This window comes from Symsagittifera roscoffensis, chromosome 3 (genome assembly GCF_963678635.1).
Source record: "Symsagittifera roscoffensis chromosome 3, txSymRosc1.1, whole genome shotgun sequence".
NCBI classification, from domain to species: domain Eukaryota; kingdom Metazoa; phylum Xenacoelomorpha; order Acoela; family Convolutidae; genus Symsagittifera; species Symsagittifera roscoffensis.
In genome coordinates this window covers 34,173,556-34,193,472 of record NC_087064.1, presented here as the reverse complement: position 1 = coordinate 34,193,472, position 19,917 = coordinate 34,173,556, and the positions used below count along the sequence as shown (strand labels likewise).

The 19,917-nt window shown below is 36.8% G+C and overlaps 2 protein-coding genes across 3 annotated transcripts; both read left to right on the top strand.

Moving 5' to 3' along the window:
* Positions 1-6,696: 6,696 nt before the first annotated feature.
* LOC134842033 (S-formylglutathione hydrolase-like) lies at positions 6,697-14,620 on the top strand. Of its 2 annotated transcripts, none has more exons than XM_063858180.1 (5): positions 6,697-6,783; positions 6,844-6,935; positions 8,623-8,846; positions 10,069-10,191; positions 14,161-14,620. In XM_063858180.1, the coding sequence occupies exons 1-5, from the start codon at positions 6,713-6,715 to the stop codon at positions 14,521-14,523; spliced, it is 873 nt and encodes a 290-aa protein (XP_063714250.1). In that variant the 5' UTR covers positions 6,697-6,712; the 3' UTR covers positions 14,524-14,620. The 2 variants fall into 2 exon arrangements, with proteins under 2 accessions (XP_063714250.1, XP_063714251.1); XM_063858181.1 differs by having other exon boundaries at positions 6,705-6,768.
* A 21-nt stretch (positions 14,621-14,641) lies between these two features.
* Positions 14,642-18,837, top strand: LOC134842035 (S-formylglutathione hydrolase-like). Its single transcript, XM_063858182.1, has 5 exons — positions 14,642-14,761; positions 15,924-16,015; positions 17,621-17,844; positions 18,029-18,151; positions 18,362-18,837. The coding sequence occupies exons 1-5, from the start codon at positions 14,697-14,699 to the stop codon at positions 18,716-18,718; spliced, it is 861 nt and encodes a 286-aa protein (XP_063714252.1). The 5' UTR covers positions 14,642-14,696; the 3' UTR covers positions 18,719-18,837.
* Positions 18,838-19,917: the final 1,080 nt, after the last annotated feature.

Genomic DNA, 19,917 nt, shown 5'->3' with positions numbered 1-19,917 from the left:
GGGAAGGGACATGGGCATAGTTGATTATTTATCGCGTGATCCTTTCAATGATCCCTGGCCCGAATCAGAATTAGACGAAAAGTTTGTAGTAGCGACAATAAACTCTTTTCATGAAGCGTTCGACTGCTGGAACAGTAGGCTTAAAGACTCAAGGTCGCTCAACCGGAACGAAAACGTTCTAGAATGTTCTAGAAGGAATGTTACGAAACAGTCATCAAGTAATGGTTGCTATAGCAACCAAAACGGTCAAAACCGAACAAGGCTCGACCGGAACGAGAGAAAACAGTTTCCACGACTGCAAAAACAGCTAAACACAACAGTTCAACAGAAACAAATCACTTTTTCGTCAAATCAACCCACTAAACAGTCAGTCTTAAATAATTGCAAAATCAAAAAACGACCAGTAACGAGCAAAATAGAAAAAACAGACTCAAGGATCGAGATGTCAGAAAATAAAAACAGAGCATACGACTGGTGGTCGAACTCACCACAAGAATGGCGGAATGAGGAGCGCGAAGAAAGCATAATGGACCCAAAGTGGAACCGATCACTTTCCACCAATAACGAACTCTCGGAAGAGGAGGAGATCACAGAGACAGTCCAACGCACGAGAAAAATAATACGAGGAGGCAGAAAAAATAGGGACAGCTCCGACAGCGAAACACGTCATGCACAACGAGTAAAATGGTCGTTGGAACCGGAACAACAACGAGTAGCGGATCAAAGACTGCTCTCATTCTGGCAGTTAATAGGCGGAGAAAACAATGTTCAGGAAAATCGAGAACTGGTGGCTCATACCCAAGAAGTCAGGGACAACTTGGAACACGAATCAAGTTCAACATCGCCAAAACCGAGCGCATCGACGGAACGAAAACTCAGTGAGGTGAATGTAATAGAAGTAGACCTGACAACCACAGAAGAGGCGGAGAGTGAGGAGGAAGTGTGCTCAATTCAACCGCCAAAGGGACTAGGAAAAACAGGACTGCAAAAGCAGCAACAAGTGGAGACCCTGGACAACCTCGCAAAACTGTTCGACAAAAACTTACTAGCAGAACTGACCACAGAAGACACGTGGCTCTCTCTAGCCTCAGGAGAGTGGTAGAGAGAGGGGATAAACAAGGATTCGAATTGATGGGATCCTATACAAATCCGTTGTGGTCACAGATGGCAGTTCAGGACGACTGCATCTTGGTGAATAATCGGCTCGCAGTACCAGTTCAACTACGACAAGCTGTCCTGAAACGAATCCATCGAGGACACCCAGGTCAGGAGGCTATGTTGGGAGCAGCGCAATATCTGTGGTGGCCACACATGAATAAGGACATCGTGAATTTGGCAGAGGAGTGTCGTAGTTGTACCAGATATGGTAAGAATGTAAAATACCTTATTTCAAAAAATTCGTCAAAACCATTGCCACTGCTCACGCAGCCGGGACAGGAGGTACAACTAGACTACGCGGGGCCTATAGAAAATCAAAAAGGAAAAAAAATCTATCTTTTAGTAGCTATTGATCGATTCTCAAAATTTCCATCAGTGAAGGTTACAAAGTACACAAGTGGAAAGAGCACAGTAAAATTCTTGAGATCATATATCGACACACATGGAGTCCCTGAATCAATTCGATCGGACCAATTTTCAGGATTTAAGGGAAAAACTTTTAAAAAATTCTGTTCGGAACTCAATATCGAGCAAAAATTCTGTCCGGTGGGGGATCACAGAGGTTGTGGTTTGGTTGAACGTACAATTCAAACAATAAAAAGAAGACTGGGAGTGATGATGCTCGATGGAAATAATAAATCAGTCAAATTATGCCTCAGCATTATAATGAGAGACTTACGGTGGAACAAGCAGAAAACAATTCAAGTATCTCCGTTCCAAGCACATTTCGGCAGACTACCAAAAACAGAATTTAAAATTGTGAGGGATAAATTTTTAAATAATTCTGATTCTTTAGACAAACAACACTTGGAACGCTCAGCACTGACTGCTTCTCAAATGAAACGAAGAATTGATCAGTCGAGAGAGAATCTAAAGATAGTGCGCAAGGGACAACTGAGCAGGGATACAAGCCCACTGCACAAGCAGCAGATAACATCGGACAGAGACAAAGAAAGAGCCAAAGCCCTAAAGGAATTGTTGGAAGCGAACGCCCGCTGGAACTACGAAAGAAGGGACGCGGCTAAAAATGACATCCGGAAATTAGTGGACGAGACAGGGCAACTCAATCCCGATCTCCGAAAGGAAATGATCTACTCTTGGGAGAAGGGATTTGTGGAGGACAAAATAGAAAACCAATGCAAGTCACCAACCAAGACTATACTTCGAAAGGACCCTCTCCGGAAAAGCGGACAAGCCTTAACCAGACCACTAAAGGGGAAAATCGTTTCAGAAACGGACTCAACAATTAGGACATCAGCCGGTTCGATCTATAGGAAATCGGATATAGCTCAATCAAAAACGGTACTGACGCAAGAAAACCAGCGAAGCACGAGTAAAAGTCCATCGCCAGAACCTACCAAAAAGTTTAAGCGAGTCAGCTCTCCAGAACGACTAGAGGAGCTGGGATCAGAGGACGAACTTCAAGGAGAAATGGAAATCGCTGATACAATGAATCCAATAGAGCGCTTTCAGAGGAGCCAAACAATAGTCACTTCAAAGGACACAGAAGCCGGGGGAGGCCTGAATCTTGCAGTCAAAAGAGCAAAACCCAATTTGGCGGGACCAAAACCAAATACAGAGGAAAATATCACAAACAAGCCGGAAAAGAGCGGAAAGGAAAAGAAAGGCCGAAGCAAGAAACAACAGGGGACAAATCAAGCTGCGACTGCAGCAAACTCGGAGCAAGAGCAAGCAACATCTAAGCCGGAATCAGACACAGTAGATACCAAAATTCAGTCAAGTTCTACGCCGAAAGCAAAACAGCGTCCGAAACTGAAAGGCATTCACTCTCACACTCCTCTTGAAGATATCGTGGACACATTTCACAATCGAAATTTGGCACCGTCTGAATGGGAGAAGTACGCGGACCAATTGTTAAAAAGAGGAGTGCAGCGAGTTGCGGATGAACTTCGAGAAAATCCTCAACAAAGCTCGGAACTGGACACAAACTTCGAACCACCACAAGGATTCTCGGACGAATCAAGTGCAGAAGAGTCAGGTATTAGACGAAGTTCGAGACAAACAAAAAACAAAGAACCCAAACGATTCGGAGATCCGATAAAACATTCAATCAAAGAAATATCTGAAAACCTTACAGGTAGAGGTCTTCTAAAGGAGGCACTTAGACAATACAGAAACGAACTGAGAGATTTTAAAGATCGGGACGACAGACCATTAGAATCGAAAGTGCGACGACTCGAAAGACATCTATTTATGCGAAAATTCGGATATGCTACCTTGGATGAGGGAGTCGATTGGAACCCGAGTTGGGAAATCGAGCTGGAGGAAAACTGAAAAATACATAATCTAAAATCGTCAATTACCAGAAAAAAAACTTTTCTTTGAACTGAGTAAATTGAACTCTTTAAATAAATTATCCTACTGATGTTGTATAATTTATTTCTTTCACCGTGGGGGGTGTGTCATACCGCTACTGCAGTAGCAGTATTTTTTATACGTATGTACATCTAACCTCTGGTGCTCAATTATTATTTTATGGTATTCTCAAGGTCATACGTAAGTGTTGACACTGAGATTAAGCGAGAGATCAGAGTACTTAACAATGATCTATCTCTCAGTACATAAGAAACCAAGAAAAGAGAAAATCTAAATTCAATATTCAGAATACAGTATTGAATTACAACTTGTTTTCAATTGATATCGCAACGCATATCACATAGAAGATGACACAGTATTTTTTTTTAGAAAAAGAAGATATGAAAAATATTTTTCGATATAAAAATTTTTATAGTTGGCTGTTTGAAGATGTTTGAAGACTGTTTTTTCTAAAAATCAAATTTGCTTAAAGATGTTTAAAGACGGTTTTTTTTTCTAAAAATAAAATTTGTTTCATCATGTCCAGGAAATTAATTTTTAGCATGAAAATTTACGAGTGCTTTAGTGATATGAGCAGTTTTAAGCGATAGCATGGCGGGATTCTGGCTGACAATTTAGCGTTGCTTAGCCTTGGGATTGCCAGGGATTTTATTATCGGGTGTTAGGTCTTTTTCCCGTGAACAACTTAGCTTACAGAATTCGCACGTGAGATGTTGGTGCTTCTTAATAAATTCAAACCTAATGACGGTATCTGCAAATATAGCATGGAGGTAGCGCGCATGATAGGGACGTCAAAGGTGGTTTTTATATAACCCCGGTCCTACTCAAGGCAGGACCATCCCTGGTGTAGGGGGATGTCATTAGTTTCGCCGTAGCTGATTCCCCCTTGAGGCGGCGAATGACACTGGGACTCCTCCAACTCTGACAAATGTGGGATTCGAACGGACTCCTCGTATTCAGACACGGGCTGTTTTCTATTCGCTCCCCCTCACTTTTCGAACTTTCTGTTTTTTACCGTTGTTTTACCTGTTAAATCGCTAAACGCCTGATGTTACCATGTAAAATATTAGGAAAAATTATGTCACATTGTTTTTTGGTCACCATGCCAAGTTTCATTATATTATTCAAAGGTGGAGGAGAAATTATTCGAAAAGAACCAAGAGACGTGTGCCTTACTTTACTCGGCCACGACAAAGGTTCTGGGATCGATTACTTGCAGAAGCCGATTTTTCTCGAAAATTGGAAAATTTTCTTGTTTTTATCGGACTATTGTTCTGCTGCTTATTTTTATCGGCTGTCTTTTCAATATTACGTATTTCTGATGTAGTAATATTTACTTCATTTGAAAACATGTAATTTCCTTTATATTGTAAATTTATCACCTATAATTATGTATAATGTCCACTTATGGTTTTGTAAATTGTTATAAAATATACTAAATTATGATTTTTATTTGCATGAGCAAGTGTGCTGTAATCGTCGAAAGTCTTTTTTCCCGTAGACAACTTTTCTTACGATTTTGTTAGAAGATGAGCTTGCTTTTTTAGTTAACCTTATAACTTTGAGTTTTATCCGAGAAAAATTGCTTTGTCTACCTATTGCTTGTCTGCTTATGTTTTATCGGCTAAATTACGCATCAATTTTTGCAAAAGTTCAAAAATTTAAACTTAATAGTTTAAAGTTTTCGGCCCGACGGTAATCTACCCAATTATTGTCGGCTTAATGAATAGTTAAAGCGTATTAAATGTTGGTATTTTTGTTAACGACTGTTTTTCTGAAGTTTTTCATTTGCTTAATGAAAATTTATTTTTTAGTTTTCTTTTCCGACTTAGTTGTTTCCGTCTTTGTTCGCTAGTTTGCACTGATATGCTTGCGTTGTATCGCAAGTGATTCGGAGCTCCGCTTTGCCCCTGTGTAAATGTTCACAAATCTTATAGGAGGTAAAATTTTAAATTTACCACCAATGATTTTCATTATTTCCTTTTTTTGCCCTAAAAATTTCTTCGGATTTAATGATGCTGAATTATATTAGATTAGTTAGATTGCATCATAATAGGTCATTTAAAATGCGAAGTATAGTCTCTAGCGTTTCTGATTCGGTGCAGGTAGTTTCAACGCTTTTTTTAAAGCTCATGACATTTTTTTTGGCTCAATGGTAATATATTTTGAGACTGCTCGATAAGTTTTGTTCCGATACTAATTTAACGCTGGCGATTTTTCCCTAACATGTTTTTCTCGACCGAATTGAAAATCACTCATAAACATTTTGTAAAAATTTTGATTTGAAAGTTTTGCTCGACATTTTGTGCATATTTTAAATGGCTCTTGGTTGTGTCTTTTAATTGATTATTAATTTTTAAGTGAATATTAGACCTCTTCGTTAAAATCTCTGTTTAGAGATAAGACAAAGCTGCATCAAAAACTTCTTGATTCTCGAAGAAAAAACGGAATAAAATTGTTGCTTTTTTAGACATTTAATTATTTTTCTGAATCTGCAAGAATAGCCGTAGCTGTTGGTCCTTTTTTTACTAGCACAGAATGTTAGGGACATGCAAACATTGCCAAATTGAGAAAAAAAGTTGATTTGTCTTTGAATAAAGTATACATATAAACATATATACATATATGCATATATACACATATACATGTATACAAATATACATATATATACTTCGCGTAAGCAGGCGTTCTTCGAAATTTTGAAACTGAAAATTTTGGTAGGTGTTTTTAGAAAAAAGTTTTGATCAATTAGGGATCCGCATCCCGCATGAACTTGCTTCCATATGTTAGCACATGACCACCTAAAGTTTTTCGTTGCGAATCCTAAAATCGCGAAACAACTGACCCTGGTCATTCTATCAGTAACCAATTAAGTTAGTTCATTCCGCTTGAAATCTGAATCGTTATTTTGAGAACCCCAAAAACGTAAATTCAGTTTCCACTCTTAAAAGTTGACAAAATTCAAAAAATATAATATTTTTACTCAAAACATCGACTATTCTTGTTCAATTCTGTCTTCAATCTTTTTCAATTGTGTAGGCTCGCATGAAGTCTCAGTGACCTGAAGTGCGATCAAAATAAAAAATAGTTTCATCTGAATGCTGAATCAAGAACCGCGCTACAGCAGCGTTTGAGCTAAGAATACCAAATTCTAGCTTGAATTCGTCCTTATTATTGCCTTGAGAGAAATGCTGCTATTCTTCAGATTGGTTTAGTTATGACCGGGGCCGAAGAAATAAGTTGCGAGAAATTCTTCGGAGGGTTGCAGAAAAAGTATACCGTGTTCAGGTTAGATGCTAATTTTTTAAATTGAATTTATGTATTTTGAATAAGTATGCGTTGTTTCAGCAAAGAGCTGTCCTTGAAAACTGAGATAAATTTTTACTTGCCACCTAAAGCAGTTGCAGGCGGAAAATGCCCAGTCATATACTACATAAGCGGTGAATAATTATGATTACTTTGTGAGCTCTAAAAATTTGATGTTTTCAGGTTAAGACACTATAAAGACCTATTGCCAAAACTTTTGAAGAAATGAAGAAAAGCAACAGGCTAAATTTGATTTTACCACTCAAAATTGGTATATATTGGCGCGTTCAGGAAAACTTAAGGTTCGGTTGGCCGAAAATGGATGGCGTAAAATAGTGCATAAGGGGCCGTAACGCGTCTAGGAAATCGAATCACTGAGGTGGGAGAATGGTGCATGAGGGATTCGACCGCCTCGTTACCCTAACCCCTGTGCGCCTAAATTGGCCAGATATTTTTAACCTATCTTTACTTTAAGTTTTCAACTACAGAGTGATCCAAAACCTGTGGACGATGTTTTTCGAAGAATACGCCATACTGAGTAGGCAAAAAAGCAAATTTACGCTAACAGATATTCGACGCGAATGGGAACCTTTCAGAGACAGGCTTTTGGGACAGGTTACCGGCAGAGGTGGTCTTTAAAGTTTTGCAATGCTAATTCTCAGTCTTTTAAGAATTCTCAGTGTTTTAAGCACAAAAGTTGAAAATTTTTGTCTTATGGCCACACGAGATCAAATTTGATCAGCTACAGCTTCAGTGCATGAACGCATAATTAAATTTCAATAAAAAAAAATGGCGGGAAACATGTCCAGCACCTTAAAGTGATTATTTTTTATGAGTTATCAAATTTCCACACCTCTTCTATAACGTGTTAAATTTTTACGGGTCTACGTCATATTAGTTAGAAATGACAGCCATTTCAAAAGTTCCATAGGTTTTGGATCAGCCTGTAATTTTCCTCCAAAAGTAGTATTCATTAAAAAAGCATTTGAAAGTCTCCTCTCAGTCTTCCTTCCGCTCAAAATGTTCGAAAACTTAATAATCCGACCATTGAAAATGGGAAGGAACTTAGTATTCAGGTGTTTTAGTTTCCTTTTTCCACGCATAATCAGGTAACACAAATAATCATCGGTCTGAATTGAGTGATACATCATAATCAAGCCCTTTCAGTCGTGATTTAAACACATTTAAAAATTTCCAATAATATTGCTCCAATCGATAAAAATTTCCAATCGATCAAAACGGTTTGAAATTTTCGGTTTTAGTCTATTTTGAGCGAGAAAAGCGAACGAGCAGGCTTGTTTATGCATAATTTAAGCTGTTTAAAATAAATTGGTTTTGCTTAATTTCAGTTTTACTCGAGTGAAGTTAGTTTTTGGAGTTTTTCAACGCCATTTTGGGAATTCGAAAAAGTTGAAAAAATTCGCAAAAAATGAAAAAACTTCTGAATTTTTCTATGTTCTTTTTCTAATCACTTTTCTTCAAAAATTGTTGTCCAATTTACCTATTTTACTATAACTGTCTAATTTCTAGTTTTTTGTTCAGATCCTTTCATCACACCACACAGAAATAACTACCCTATCTTGAAAAAAGATTTTTTGTGTATTTTTCAAAGACTATGGTGGGAACATTCTGTGCTTGTTGCAAAGTAAGCGGATATCCTTGTTTTCGTTTGTGGAAAATTAACTGAGGTTTAGAACCTTCAGTTCTAGTTTGACAACAAGTCTTTTTCTGTTGATAGTTTCATTGTATCCATAAATTTATCGTTTCATTGATAGCTTTTGTTTATCGTAAAAGTTATTAATCGCTTTATCTCGTGGCAAGGAATGACATGCGATGTCGATATTCATGTGCAGAGGGCGGGATACCAGAGATATGCTTCGGAACTGAATCTAATCATAGTCAGTCCCGATACGAGTCCAAGAGGGGCGGGAGTGGATGGAGAGGAGGGCGAGAGGAATCTGGGAACGGGCGCTGGGTTTTACTTGGACGCCACTGAAGAGAAGTGGAAGAAACACTACAGAATGTATTCATACGTTGTCGAGGAGGTGAGAATCATTTTTTTCATTATTCTATTCAGAAGGTCCGTTTTTTTCTAAGACACATAATATATTCCATTTGCTATATCTATTTTTGCATTAAAAATTTGTAAAGCAGCATAAAATGATCAGCTTCTCTTATAAACTCAAAAAAAAACTCTTTTTTGAGTTTTTCCTTAATATTGTTTCTTTTTCAAGTCCATCCAATATTTATTTCATTGTGTGGTCTCGAATTTTAGAGAAAAATTTATATGGTTTGCTTTCTTTTTATAGTTACCAATTTTCGTTTAATCATTTTTGTAAACCTTTTGTTTTTGTCCGATCGAAATTACTTTTGTTTCGAAATGAAAATAAGTAATAATTACCGGCTTCGTAATTTTTAAAATTAACGTGTTTTTGTTTGTTTTTTCTTAGTTGTGTTTTTTGTTATATTAGGTTTTTTGGGATTTAAAATTTTGAAAATGTAGTTACCTGATTTTGTTCAACTTTTCATTGCTAGGTCTTCATTTTGTGCAATTTACAAATTGTTTGATTGTTCGTCTTCTGAGCAGTTGATGCATTTCAGCCTAGTGTAAAATGGTCGTCTGGAATCATACTGAATCATCTTGCTTGTTTATTTTTCTTCGAATGTTTGTTGCCTCAATGTTGCAACGCGCGATAGTTTTCTTCATTTTTCCCTATCATGTACACCTTGCAGCATCGAAAATGGGTATTGTAAAACGGGCACATGAACTTTTTCCTGTAAAACACTTTGCTAACAGAATTCGTACGTGAAATGTTACGTGCTGTATAATATGTTCAATTTCAATTACGGCTTCTACGCATCAAGCCCGTAAAATTTTGGTTGATGTTTTTTGCAACATTGTATTTCAACATGTTTCTATTCAGTGGCTTTCGTCTTAAGAATTTCTGTGTTGCAGGCTGTGTCGACAAAAAAAACGAGGTTCTAGAGCATTTTTATTGACGGTTTTAACCGATAAATTCCTTTTTTGGTGCGCGCTCCCTCTTAATTGGTATTAGTCAGCCAAACATGGCTGTCGTATAATAGTATCAAACGGAGGACCCTTGAGAAAAATATAGCAAACTGAATTGAGGAGGGCCCCCTCGGCAGGCTATAGCTCGCATAGTAGAACATAATGCTTTTTCTGTTTGGATATTCATTCGTTGCAAAACAATTCAGAGCCGACCTCAAAGTTTCAATTTAACTGATATTAACTGGTATTTTCTTTAGTTGCCCGAGATAGTGAAAGCGGCTATTCCACAGGCTGACCTCGACAAAGTAGGCATCATTGGACACAGTATGGGAGGCCATGGAGCACTCTCTATTTATTTGAAAAACCCCGACAAATACAAAGTTAGTTTTGTTATTGTTCAGAACTGCCCCTAGTAGCGGGAAGGAGCTGTGGTTTAGGTAGGGCTTCAGTCAAGAAAATTTAGGCACTGAATTTTTGCTATAGAAACTCAGTTAACGGCGCGGGAATGGATGAGGCAGTGGCTTACAATGAAAACCATTAAAGTTTGTTTTCAAACTGCTTGTTGTACGGGCAATAATTCGACACACGGATCGCCAATTCTTGTGCAATTTGCACAAAACTATTTAAAAATACTCAGTAATTTAAGATAAACAGTTAGTTAATTAAAACATCAAAATTGCCTCTGAAATTCGGTTTAACCTGCAAAAATCACCTTGTCTTTCGAGTCAACTATTATTTGAAGGTAACGACAAATGCTCTGTGAATGTAAGGTTTAAGCAAGTTTTACTGTTGACAATTGTTAACAAAATGCGTTAAGGTCGACGTCTACCCGAAAAGCATGCATATTCTAGAAGTTTCTTTTTTTTTGTAGTCTGGTTTGAACTTGCGATCTTTTTTAGGTCAACGCCGAATGTCCAAACAGATTGTATTGCCGTCTTTACTTTCTAGATATGAATCACTAACGCCAAATCTTTCCCAACATAACTCAAACAGAAAATTTTGATCCAGACTTTTAAATAGAGCGTGTCGATATATATTCTTTTGTTCAATAAAGGCTCAGGGTCGGCAATCTGAAGGTGGTTCAAAATCGTTAACTTTCTTTCGCTTGGGTGATCTCAAACTAACCATCAAGGTAGTTAGAGCAAATGAAGCAAATTAATAAGATAAGAAAAAATTATTGAGAACAACCGAGTGGTGTATGCTGATTTCTTTAATTATACTCATTGCTCAGTTTGAGTGATACGACGGACTCTCCTCTCACACGTGCTTCAACTATGGTCAGCTCTATGACACTTCAAGGGTACAGAAGGGAAGCTACAATGGGATAGAGCCCTATTCTCGATGTGTTTAAAGATTTATCGAAACAAACTAAAAAGTTTCAAGGTTTATTGGTTGAAGGCTTCATTTTTTTTTAAAAAAGGCTTGCGATTTTATCCAATCTACCAAAACAACTACATTGGTTCAACCCTTTGATAGCTACCGTCCGGTTAATTTATTTCGTTGGACTCATCAAGCCAGCAAAGCAAAATTAAATGTAAATAAGTGATAGATAGTTAATTAAATAACTAAAGCAATGGTTAAATAAATAACTATCTATAAAAATTTTGAAGAGCTCAAGTTACTTTTTGTAACGATACACTCTCTTAATTTAGATCGGTAAAAACCGTAATGTTTCTCCGGGAAGCATGCTTTTGATAAATAATTGCTGAATACGGCCGGTTCTGTTCTGCATAAAATGTTTTTAGGAACCAAAACTAAGAAGATAGTTTAAACATGGCGAGATAGGTTTTTGATATAACATGTAATTTTTGAACAATTAAGAAGCCTATATTTGTTCAAGTTTTTGTGAGATGAATTTAGTAAGTTGATTTTAAAGAGTCAGTTGGTGCGAGCGAAATAAATTTTGTTTTCATGTTTCGGTTATTTGAATAGCTTGCAACAAGAAGCCAAATTTTTGCTTAGCGTTCAAAGCCATCAAAAACAACTTGAAATGTGCTAAAGTTTTTTTTGTTCGAAGTTTGTGAGTTTATAGCTAATCAAGTCATGTTTTTCAAGATTCCGCATGATTTTTTTGCTTCAAAAAGTAAAGCAATTACTCAATAATTTAAATTCTAATTTAAATTCTAATTAATTTCAGCAATTTTATGGCAAGATAGCTTAGTTTAACTTTTGAATGAAACATTTTACGCCTTCAAAAACAACTGAGTTGGTTCAAAGTTTTATCGCTTGAATAATTTGCTTTCAAAAACTATCCCATTTAATTGAATTGCTTCATTTTCCTGTGGTTGAATGCTTGCTTAAAGGTTCTTAGTAATTTACTGCTTACTTCAGGCATTTGGAACATCTCGAACCTTTGCTTTTTTATCGAAATTACTTCAAATATGTAAAAGTTTTTTTTTGCGTATCAGTTGTTCTACAAAACCATTCAGGTCAGCTGACAACTTAAAACATTTCAGGTACAAAGCTGCGTATTTGCCTCAGAAATTTTAAAGTTTTGGCACGCCGTTTTAGGCGTTCAGGACAAATTGAAGGTTGAAGTTTCATCGCTCGACAAGCTTGCTTGAAACTGTTTTTTTTTGCGAACAAGTTCAAGCCATCAAAGCAACTTTAAAACTTTCAATGTCTCATGGCGTGAATGTTTGCTGAAAAAAATCTTTGTTTATTGTGAGTTTTTGCTTGCTATGCAAACAGCTTGACAAATCCAAGTTTCCAATGCTTCAATTGAATGCTTCAAAAATGGAACTTTTTGCGAACCTCTTTGAGCCATTGAATTAAATTGAAATCAACTCACTGTTGGCTCTCTGATATAAATCAAGTCGAAAATTTCATAGGTAACCGGAATTGCTAGTATTTTTTGATAACAAACGGAAACGGAATTGCTAGCGATTTGATAAAAAACAATGTGTATCATTTTTTCTGTGTGCGCGGCAGAAAATTTTGGCTAGATTACGTTTTTGAAATGTTTATTCTTTACCCCAACCGACTTTTACGTTAAATTTAAAACCGCTATTACACATCAACGCTTGTGTTACGAGTTGGTCAATCAATTTGCAATTTCGGTTCATATTTTGGGATGTTATCTTGAGTTTTCACCGACTTTTTTTTGTGTTTTCTTGGTTTTTGAACTCATTTTTGATGTTCTTTTCTTTCAAACAAAGTCGAGCATTTTTGCGTTTAGTCTTATGTCTTCGGTTTGTGCACAATTCCGTTCCGCGTCGACAAATTGAAATAATAACAAGCATAGTTGGTTGCTGTGCATGTAGTACAGAATGTTCCGACCACATTCTCAGAAAAAAAGTTTTGTGTGATGATGCAACTATACGAACGCTTAGAAACTATGTGAGTTGGGCATAAATGGCTCCAATTGTCTTCAAAAAATAAGTTAATAAAAAACACGAAAACATTTTAAAAAATTTTTGCACTAAATATTCTTTATAAATTTTTTTTGCAGAGAAGAGCTGATGAAGCTTCTAAACTAGTTTTACTTTCAGTAAAATCAAGTTTTCAGACGTAATTGCTAAATTGCATATGTAACAAATTTTACTCGAATGCTTAATTCGTTCGAAATTAGACGAAAAATCAGAAATTTCAAACCAGTTTTTCTCGACACTAGAAACATTTTTTGGGAATTTTTATAAAAAATGTTTGAATCACGACTGATAAGATTTTTTAATGATATATCATTCACGGAATTATCGCAACAACAAGGGCTATATCTGCTTAATCAGTGTTCAATAGCTTCTGTTTTCACGGTTTGTGCAGAAAAATTTTATGGAGAAACGGTCGAGGCAAGTGGTTTTTAATCAAGAGGCCGACAGTTGGAACCCAATAATCGGAATCCGGTTTTTCGGGTGCTTACTTTCTTTGGGCTTTTTTCCTAATTTTTAGAAATCTTTTAATTGTGGTTTCTGCTATTCGCTGAAGATCTATGAAAGGTTATCCAACCTGTCTAGGTATAGCCCGTTTCTCTGTTCCCCACATTCCAGACAGATGTTTTTGTGAGAGAATTCAAGGCCGTTTTTTATCTAGAATTTTTATGTGGTACCACTATTGCAGTTAAATTGGGTCAGGTTGTGATAGACCTGAAGCTAGAAACCAAGTGAAAGCTCGTCCTCTCAAAACAGCGGAACTAGAGGGGCGGACAATCCGCCCCTGTCCTAACACACTATCATTGCCATGGCAAGGAATCGAGTACACGATCTGACTATTTAAAATGAACGCTTATGCCTCTTTTTTAAAATGTTTTTTGACTTGAGCGTGTAGACAGTTTTTCAGGCTTTGAGAGTAATCTATAACAATTATCGAAAAGTTAATAAAATTATCAAAGTATTGAAGAATAAATTTTTCAGAGTTGTTCAGTACTAGCTCCAATATTGAACCCAATCAACTCCCCACTTTGTCAGAAGCCATTCACGAGCTACCTTGGATCCGACAAAAGCACATGGGGACAATACGACTGCTCGGAGATTCTGAAAAACATCTCTGAAGAATCTTTTAAATTGCTGCGGCCGATTCTGATTGATATGGGAACTATGGACAAATATTTGATTGGTGGTGAATTGTTGCCTGAGCCATTCTTAGAAATAGCAAAGAAAAGAGGCCTGGATTTGAATTATAGAATGCAGGATGGTTATTACCATGCGTATGGACTTGTGAGCACTTTCATGGGAGAACACTTGGAGCATCATGCAAACCTACTGAGTTCAATATAATCATGAGCATCTGCTAGTCTGAAAACTATATTAATGTACATTTGTTGCATATCTGATTCATTTTGATTATTTCATGCTGTCATACAAATCAGTTAATTCTCATGGGACTAAATACATAGGAAGGAACCGTGATCGATAACTTGATTTTTCAGATTGATTTGTGTGTTGTGATTATGGCTGAGGAAACAAGCGTGGAAAAATATTTCGGAGGACTACAGAAAACATTCTGTGCTGAAAGGTTAGTATCACAATGTAACTTCAATGTTGAGCAATAAAGAGCTCAAACTTCTGTTCCTCCTGCTCATAACTTATATGTATAATTGCAAAACAAGAACCGATCACGGATCTACTTAACAATCCCCCCTATGGTATGGTGGGTATTCACAAGTACCAAAACGATGAATCAGTCCTATTTGAATCAAAATAAAAAATCATTTGCGTTAGTACCAAAAATATTCAATTGGCCAAAGACAACTGAGCCGACTACCTTAAGCTCTTGATTTAAGGTTGCCGGTGGGCGCGCGTCGCTGCTTCGCGGCGATAACCGGCTCTTATTTTCGTATAGAGTCCTACCCTCTGTTGACAAGCTCGCAACACGTTGGCGCGACTGCGGCAGTCACTATTCTGCTGTTTACTTTTTTCTGTTTGAACAGTAGAAAATTAAGGTAATAATTCGATGGTTCACAATTCGACCAATGAGAAATTGAGTTGAATATTTTTGGTACAAATGGGACCGATTTTTCATTTCGGTACAAATAAACCTTGGTACAAATGTGACTTCACCCTATGGTATCTACTACGAATTTGGTACTAGTTCACTTGTTTGATCCCTCAAAAATGCCGTAGTTCCTAATGAAAACCGAGGTACAGTATGTGGCTAATTCTAACAGTTAGCATTTTTATTTCTCTATATTGCTTTCAAAACGGGACTAGTAAGTCTAGCGGGTACGAATCCGGTTACCAACCCCAAGGTATAGGTTCAAATCCCGTGCTGGTTCTTCTTTTTAGAAAATTGGCGGGACCAATCATCTAAACTAGTTCTGTCATGGGACCAAAGAAGTAAACTAGTACCAAGAATTTCCACCCCTATAAATAAAAACAGTAAAAACTACTAGAGCGTTTTATTGAGAATTCTAATTTTGCTGCATTCTGATTGGTCGAGAATTCGACGAACTGAATTTACTTAACAATCTCTCCCTTTCTTTGAAAGAGGGGATTTTTAAGTAGATCCCCGATGCCTCTAAGGTGTGACTGGATGATTTTTTTAATATGGGCGTTTCATGAAAAATAAATTTTTAGTTGATGTTGATTTCCTAGTTACTGAAGTTTTAAATTTTGAATGCAAATCATGCACTTTTCGTATGGTGCCGGTGTTTTAAATATTGTTGGTTTTGTTTCAGCCAAGAGCTATCTGGAAAAACTATTTTCGGTGTCTATTTGCCCCCTAAAGCAATAGCTGGCGAGAAGTGCCCAGTTGTGTACTACCTTAGTGGTTAGTAAAATTGAAGGGTCTCATGCACTAAACGTCCCTAAATAAGTATTTCTACATCTTGATCTTAAGTCAATATATGGTTCAATCTGATTGGCTCATTTGCCAATCAAATACAAACAACATGGTCCAGCATCTAAATTGAAATTTAAAGCAGATAATAAAGCTATTGGCCGAAATGACCGAAAGGATAGAAATTTTTTCGCGTTGAAACTATTTTACTGAACTTTTTTTTTGGTATAATTTCACAAAAAAAAAACAAGAAATTAATTTTATTATTTGACTAAGATTCAGATTATCAGGTAACTCGGCTGATATTTTTTTTCTGCTGGAGCAGTTGATTGACATGCCTGACCATGTTGCTTGAATTTGATTGGCTAATATTAGCCAATCAAATTGTGCCGCTTTAAGTTAAGCAAAAAGATAGAAAGATTTTGATTTTGGGCCGTTTTTTGCATAAGACCCAAATTGAAATAGTGCTTTGCACGGTAAATTCGGGTCACAAACAATTGAAATGCCGTGAACTTTATCTTGACCAACGCTAAAGTTTTTTGTCATCATTATTGCCATTATATGATTACATTGAGGCGGAGAGCTTCGGTACATGTTCTCAAAAAACTTTTTCAGTTGCATACTTTTTTGACAAAAAGGTTATTTGTGTCTTCAAAAGCTATTTCCATTGGCCTGAAAAATTTTCTAAGGCTTCCTTCTCTACTAGTGAATCAGCTCTATCGATTCTATCTTATGGGAAAGAGGTGTCTAAAATCGGTCATGTTTACACTTGCGAAGCTAGTGTATTAGTACGATCCTTCTTTTTTTTCCAATCTAATTCGCAAATATTGGTGCCACTTTTCGTGCAGCTGTACAGCTTTTTCATAGCATGTGCTTTTACATTCGAATACTAAAAGTTAACACAGTTGATGCATTTTTAATTCACCAAATGAACCAAAAAAGTGATTTGTATGAATATTTGTAAAAATAAGATATGTAAGTGATTTATCAGAAATTTTCCAACTCAACATGTATCGCAACTTTTTGAAATGCATAATTTATACATAATGTGGCTTTATGTTTGCGATTTGTTACATGCAAAGTTAGTGTGGATACATTCAGTTTGCTATATTCCAAATTATTAATTGCAAAATTGAGTCTATTTGTATTTGGTGCTGAATCGCATTGGCAATTTGTTAGCATATGTAGCTACTTTATTCGCGACTAATGTTTGTCGGTTGTTAAGCTTGCGTAGTTGAGTGGATAGTGCTTGAGACTCAAAATCTCTTGATTGCAGTAGGTCGGAGATTCGATTCCTACACGTTGCCGAGTTTTTTCTAATTCGAGGCGCTTTTCTACTTTTTTTTAATTCACTAGATAGAGCTGCTTTTTGGTGGTGTTCTCGCAAGTGTTTGCGAAGCACAGCTTCGCCTCTGTGTAATTTTAGTGAGTAGGATGTAAGAGTTAGATTTACTGTTGCGTCGGAATCTGGGAGTACTGGTTTGTAATATTCAGTTGGTGTGCCTGTCTATACATTGACCTACATACATGTTAGTTACAATCAAATTATTGTTAGTTACTTCAGCTTAATTGATAATAGTTGATTCAATATTGTAGGTTTGACCTGCACAGAAGCGAATTTTATTCAAAAGTCTGGCTTCCAGAAATATGCATCTGAGCTGGGCTTGATAGTTGTGAACCCTGACACCAGTCCCAGAGGAGCCGGGGTAGACGGTGAGGATGAGTCATACGATTTAGGCTCTGGAGCCGGGTTCTATCTGGATGCGACTGAAGAGAAGTGGAAAAAACACTACAGAATGTACTCATACGTGACCAAAGAAGTCAGTTTTGGAAGATACGATTTTTGTATCAACATTTGTAAATAATTTTTGTTGAATCCTTAACTCTGTGAACATTTCGCTTATGGCTTTGAGCCAATGTAGTAGCAGGTGAATATGTCAAATAAAGCAGTACATAGCTTTAGTTTTACTACGTGCAGCATCAACAATTCTTTGCTTATTTTAGTTGCCCGAGATTGTAGCAGCAACTATTCCGCAGGCGGATATCAGTCGTGCGGGTGTCTTTGGACACAGCATGGGAGGCCATGGCGCTCTGACCATCTATTTGAAAAATCCCGACAAATACAGGGTATGCTTGACAACTTGAAGTTTTTAACACCACGCACCATAAGAAAATTTGACATTGAAAATGAGTTAATGCCAGCAAACTACCAGCCTAAGGGCAATTATTCTTTCATCACGGCTCGCCTTTAAAGTGCAACTGGGGCGGCAGGAGAAACAAAAGCGTTTTTGTTCATGCTAACTGAGAAACTAAACTGTATAAATTCTGTCATTTTAGAGTTGTTCTGCTTTTGCCCCGATTTGCAACCCAATCAACTGCCCATGGGGACAGAAAGCACTGCCGAGTTACCTAGGGTTGGACAAAAGTACCTGGGGACAGTACGATGCCTGTGAACTTATTAAAACTATGTCAGATGAAAAGCAAAAACTGTTGAACCCAATCTTGATAGACCAAGGTTCTGCTGACAATTTTTTGACCGGAGGTCAATTATTGCCTGAAAATTTGGTATCTGCAGCGAAGGAAAAAGGCGTGAAGGTTGATTATAGATTGCAAGAAGGCTATGGACACGCTTACTCGTTTGTTAGTACCTTTACTGGAGATCATTTGAAGCATCACGCTGACCTGCTCAGATGAACACCCTATGGAGCTGAAGGAAATTATCCATTGAACTGGACTTTTCAAACTACTTTATCAAAAACATTTATACATTTTTCTTAAGATATTATACGAATAAGTTAAACTTATAAGCGAGAGCAAGTGTGCATTTTTATTGAGACGTTATGTGGATAAGTTAAACTTATAAGCGAGAGCAAGTGTGCATCTTTATTGAGACATTATGTGGATAAGTTAAACTTATAAGCGAGAGCAAGTGTGCATCTTTATTGAGACATTATGTGGATAAGTTAAACTTATAAGCGAGAGCAAGTGTCCAAAAACATTTATACGTTTTTCTTAAGATATTACGTGGATAAGTTAAACTTATAAGCCAGAGCAATCGGGAACTAGACTTTTCTCTGTTAACAACCCAGTAAGTATACTCATAAGAAATTGATCTTGTTTTACTATAAAACCTCTATAATTTTCAGGGCCTTCTGACTTGTCTAAGATAAATCAAACGCCTTTTGGTCAATACATTTGCGAAGCAAAGTCTATTAGTACGACCTTTCTTTTTTTCCAACCTAAGTCGCAAAAAATTGGTGCAACTTTTGGGGCACCTTTACAGCTTTTTGATAGAATGCGCTTTGACATTCGAATACTAATAAGTTTACACAGTTGATGCGTTTCAAAATCATTAAATGAACCGAAAAAGCTATTTGTTTCAACCAACATAACTGTAATTACACAAGCAAAGCTTATTTTATAGCATGAACTCTCTTTTTCCCAACCTAAATCGTAAATATTGTTGCGACGCAAATATTGTTGCGACAAAATGTGTTCGTTTTGATCAATAGCCAGCTATTAAGTACAGCGAATGCTAAGGATACTAACACGACTATTATTATATTTCAAATAGCACTTTAGCTTCAAGGAATCATGGATTTGTAGCGTAGAGGTAGGGAAGGAGACTCAAAACAAAAAAAGACGGTTCAAACCTCTGCAGGGTCTGATGTTTTTAATGAATTTTTTCGTATACTAGTTAAAATGTGTCCGCTCTATAAATTGAGGCTTGTTAGTTTTTTTTTCAAATTGACTGTGTTGTTAATGCGTCGTAATTGGCTTGTGTCAATCAGCAATTATGTAGGCTCATAATTGGCGTGCGTCTTTTAAGAAATTTTGAAGACTCAAAGTCTTACTCATTCAGTTTTTCTCAGTAGCGTTATCGGCCATATCTT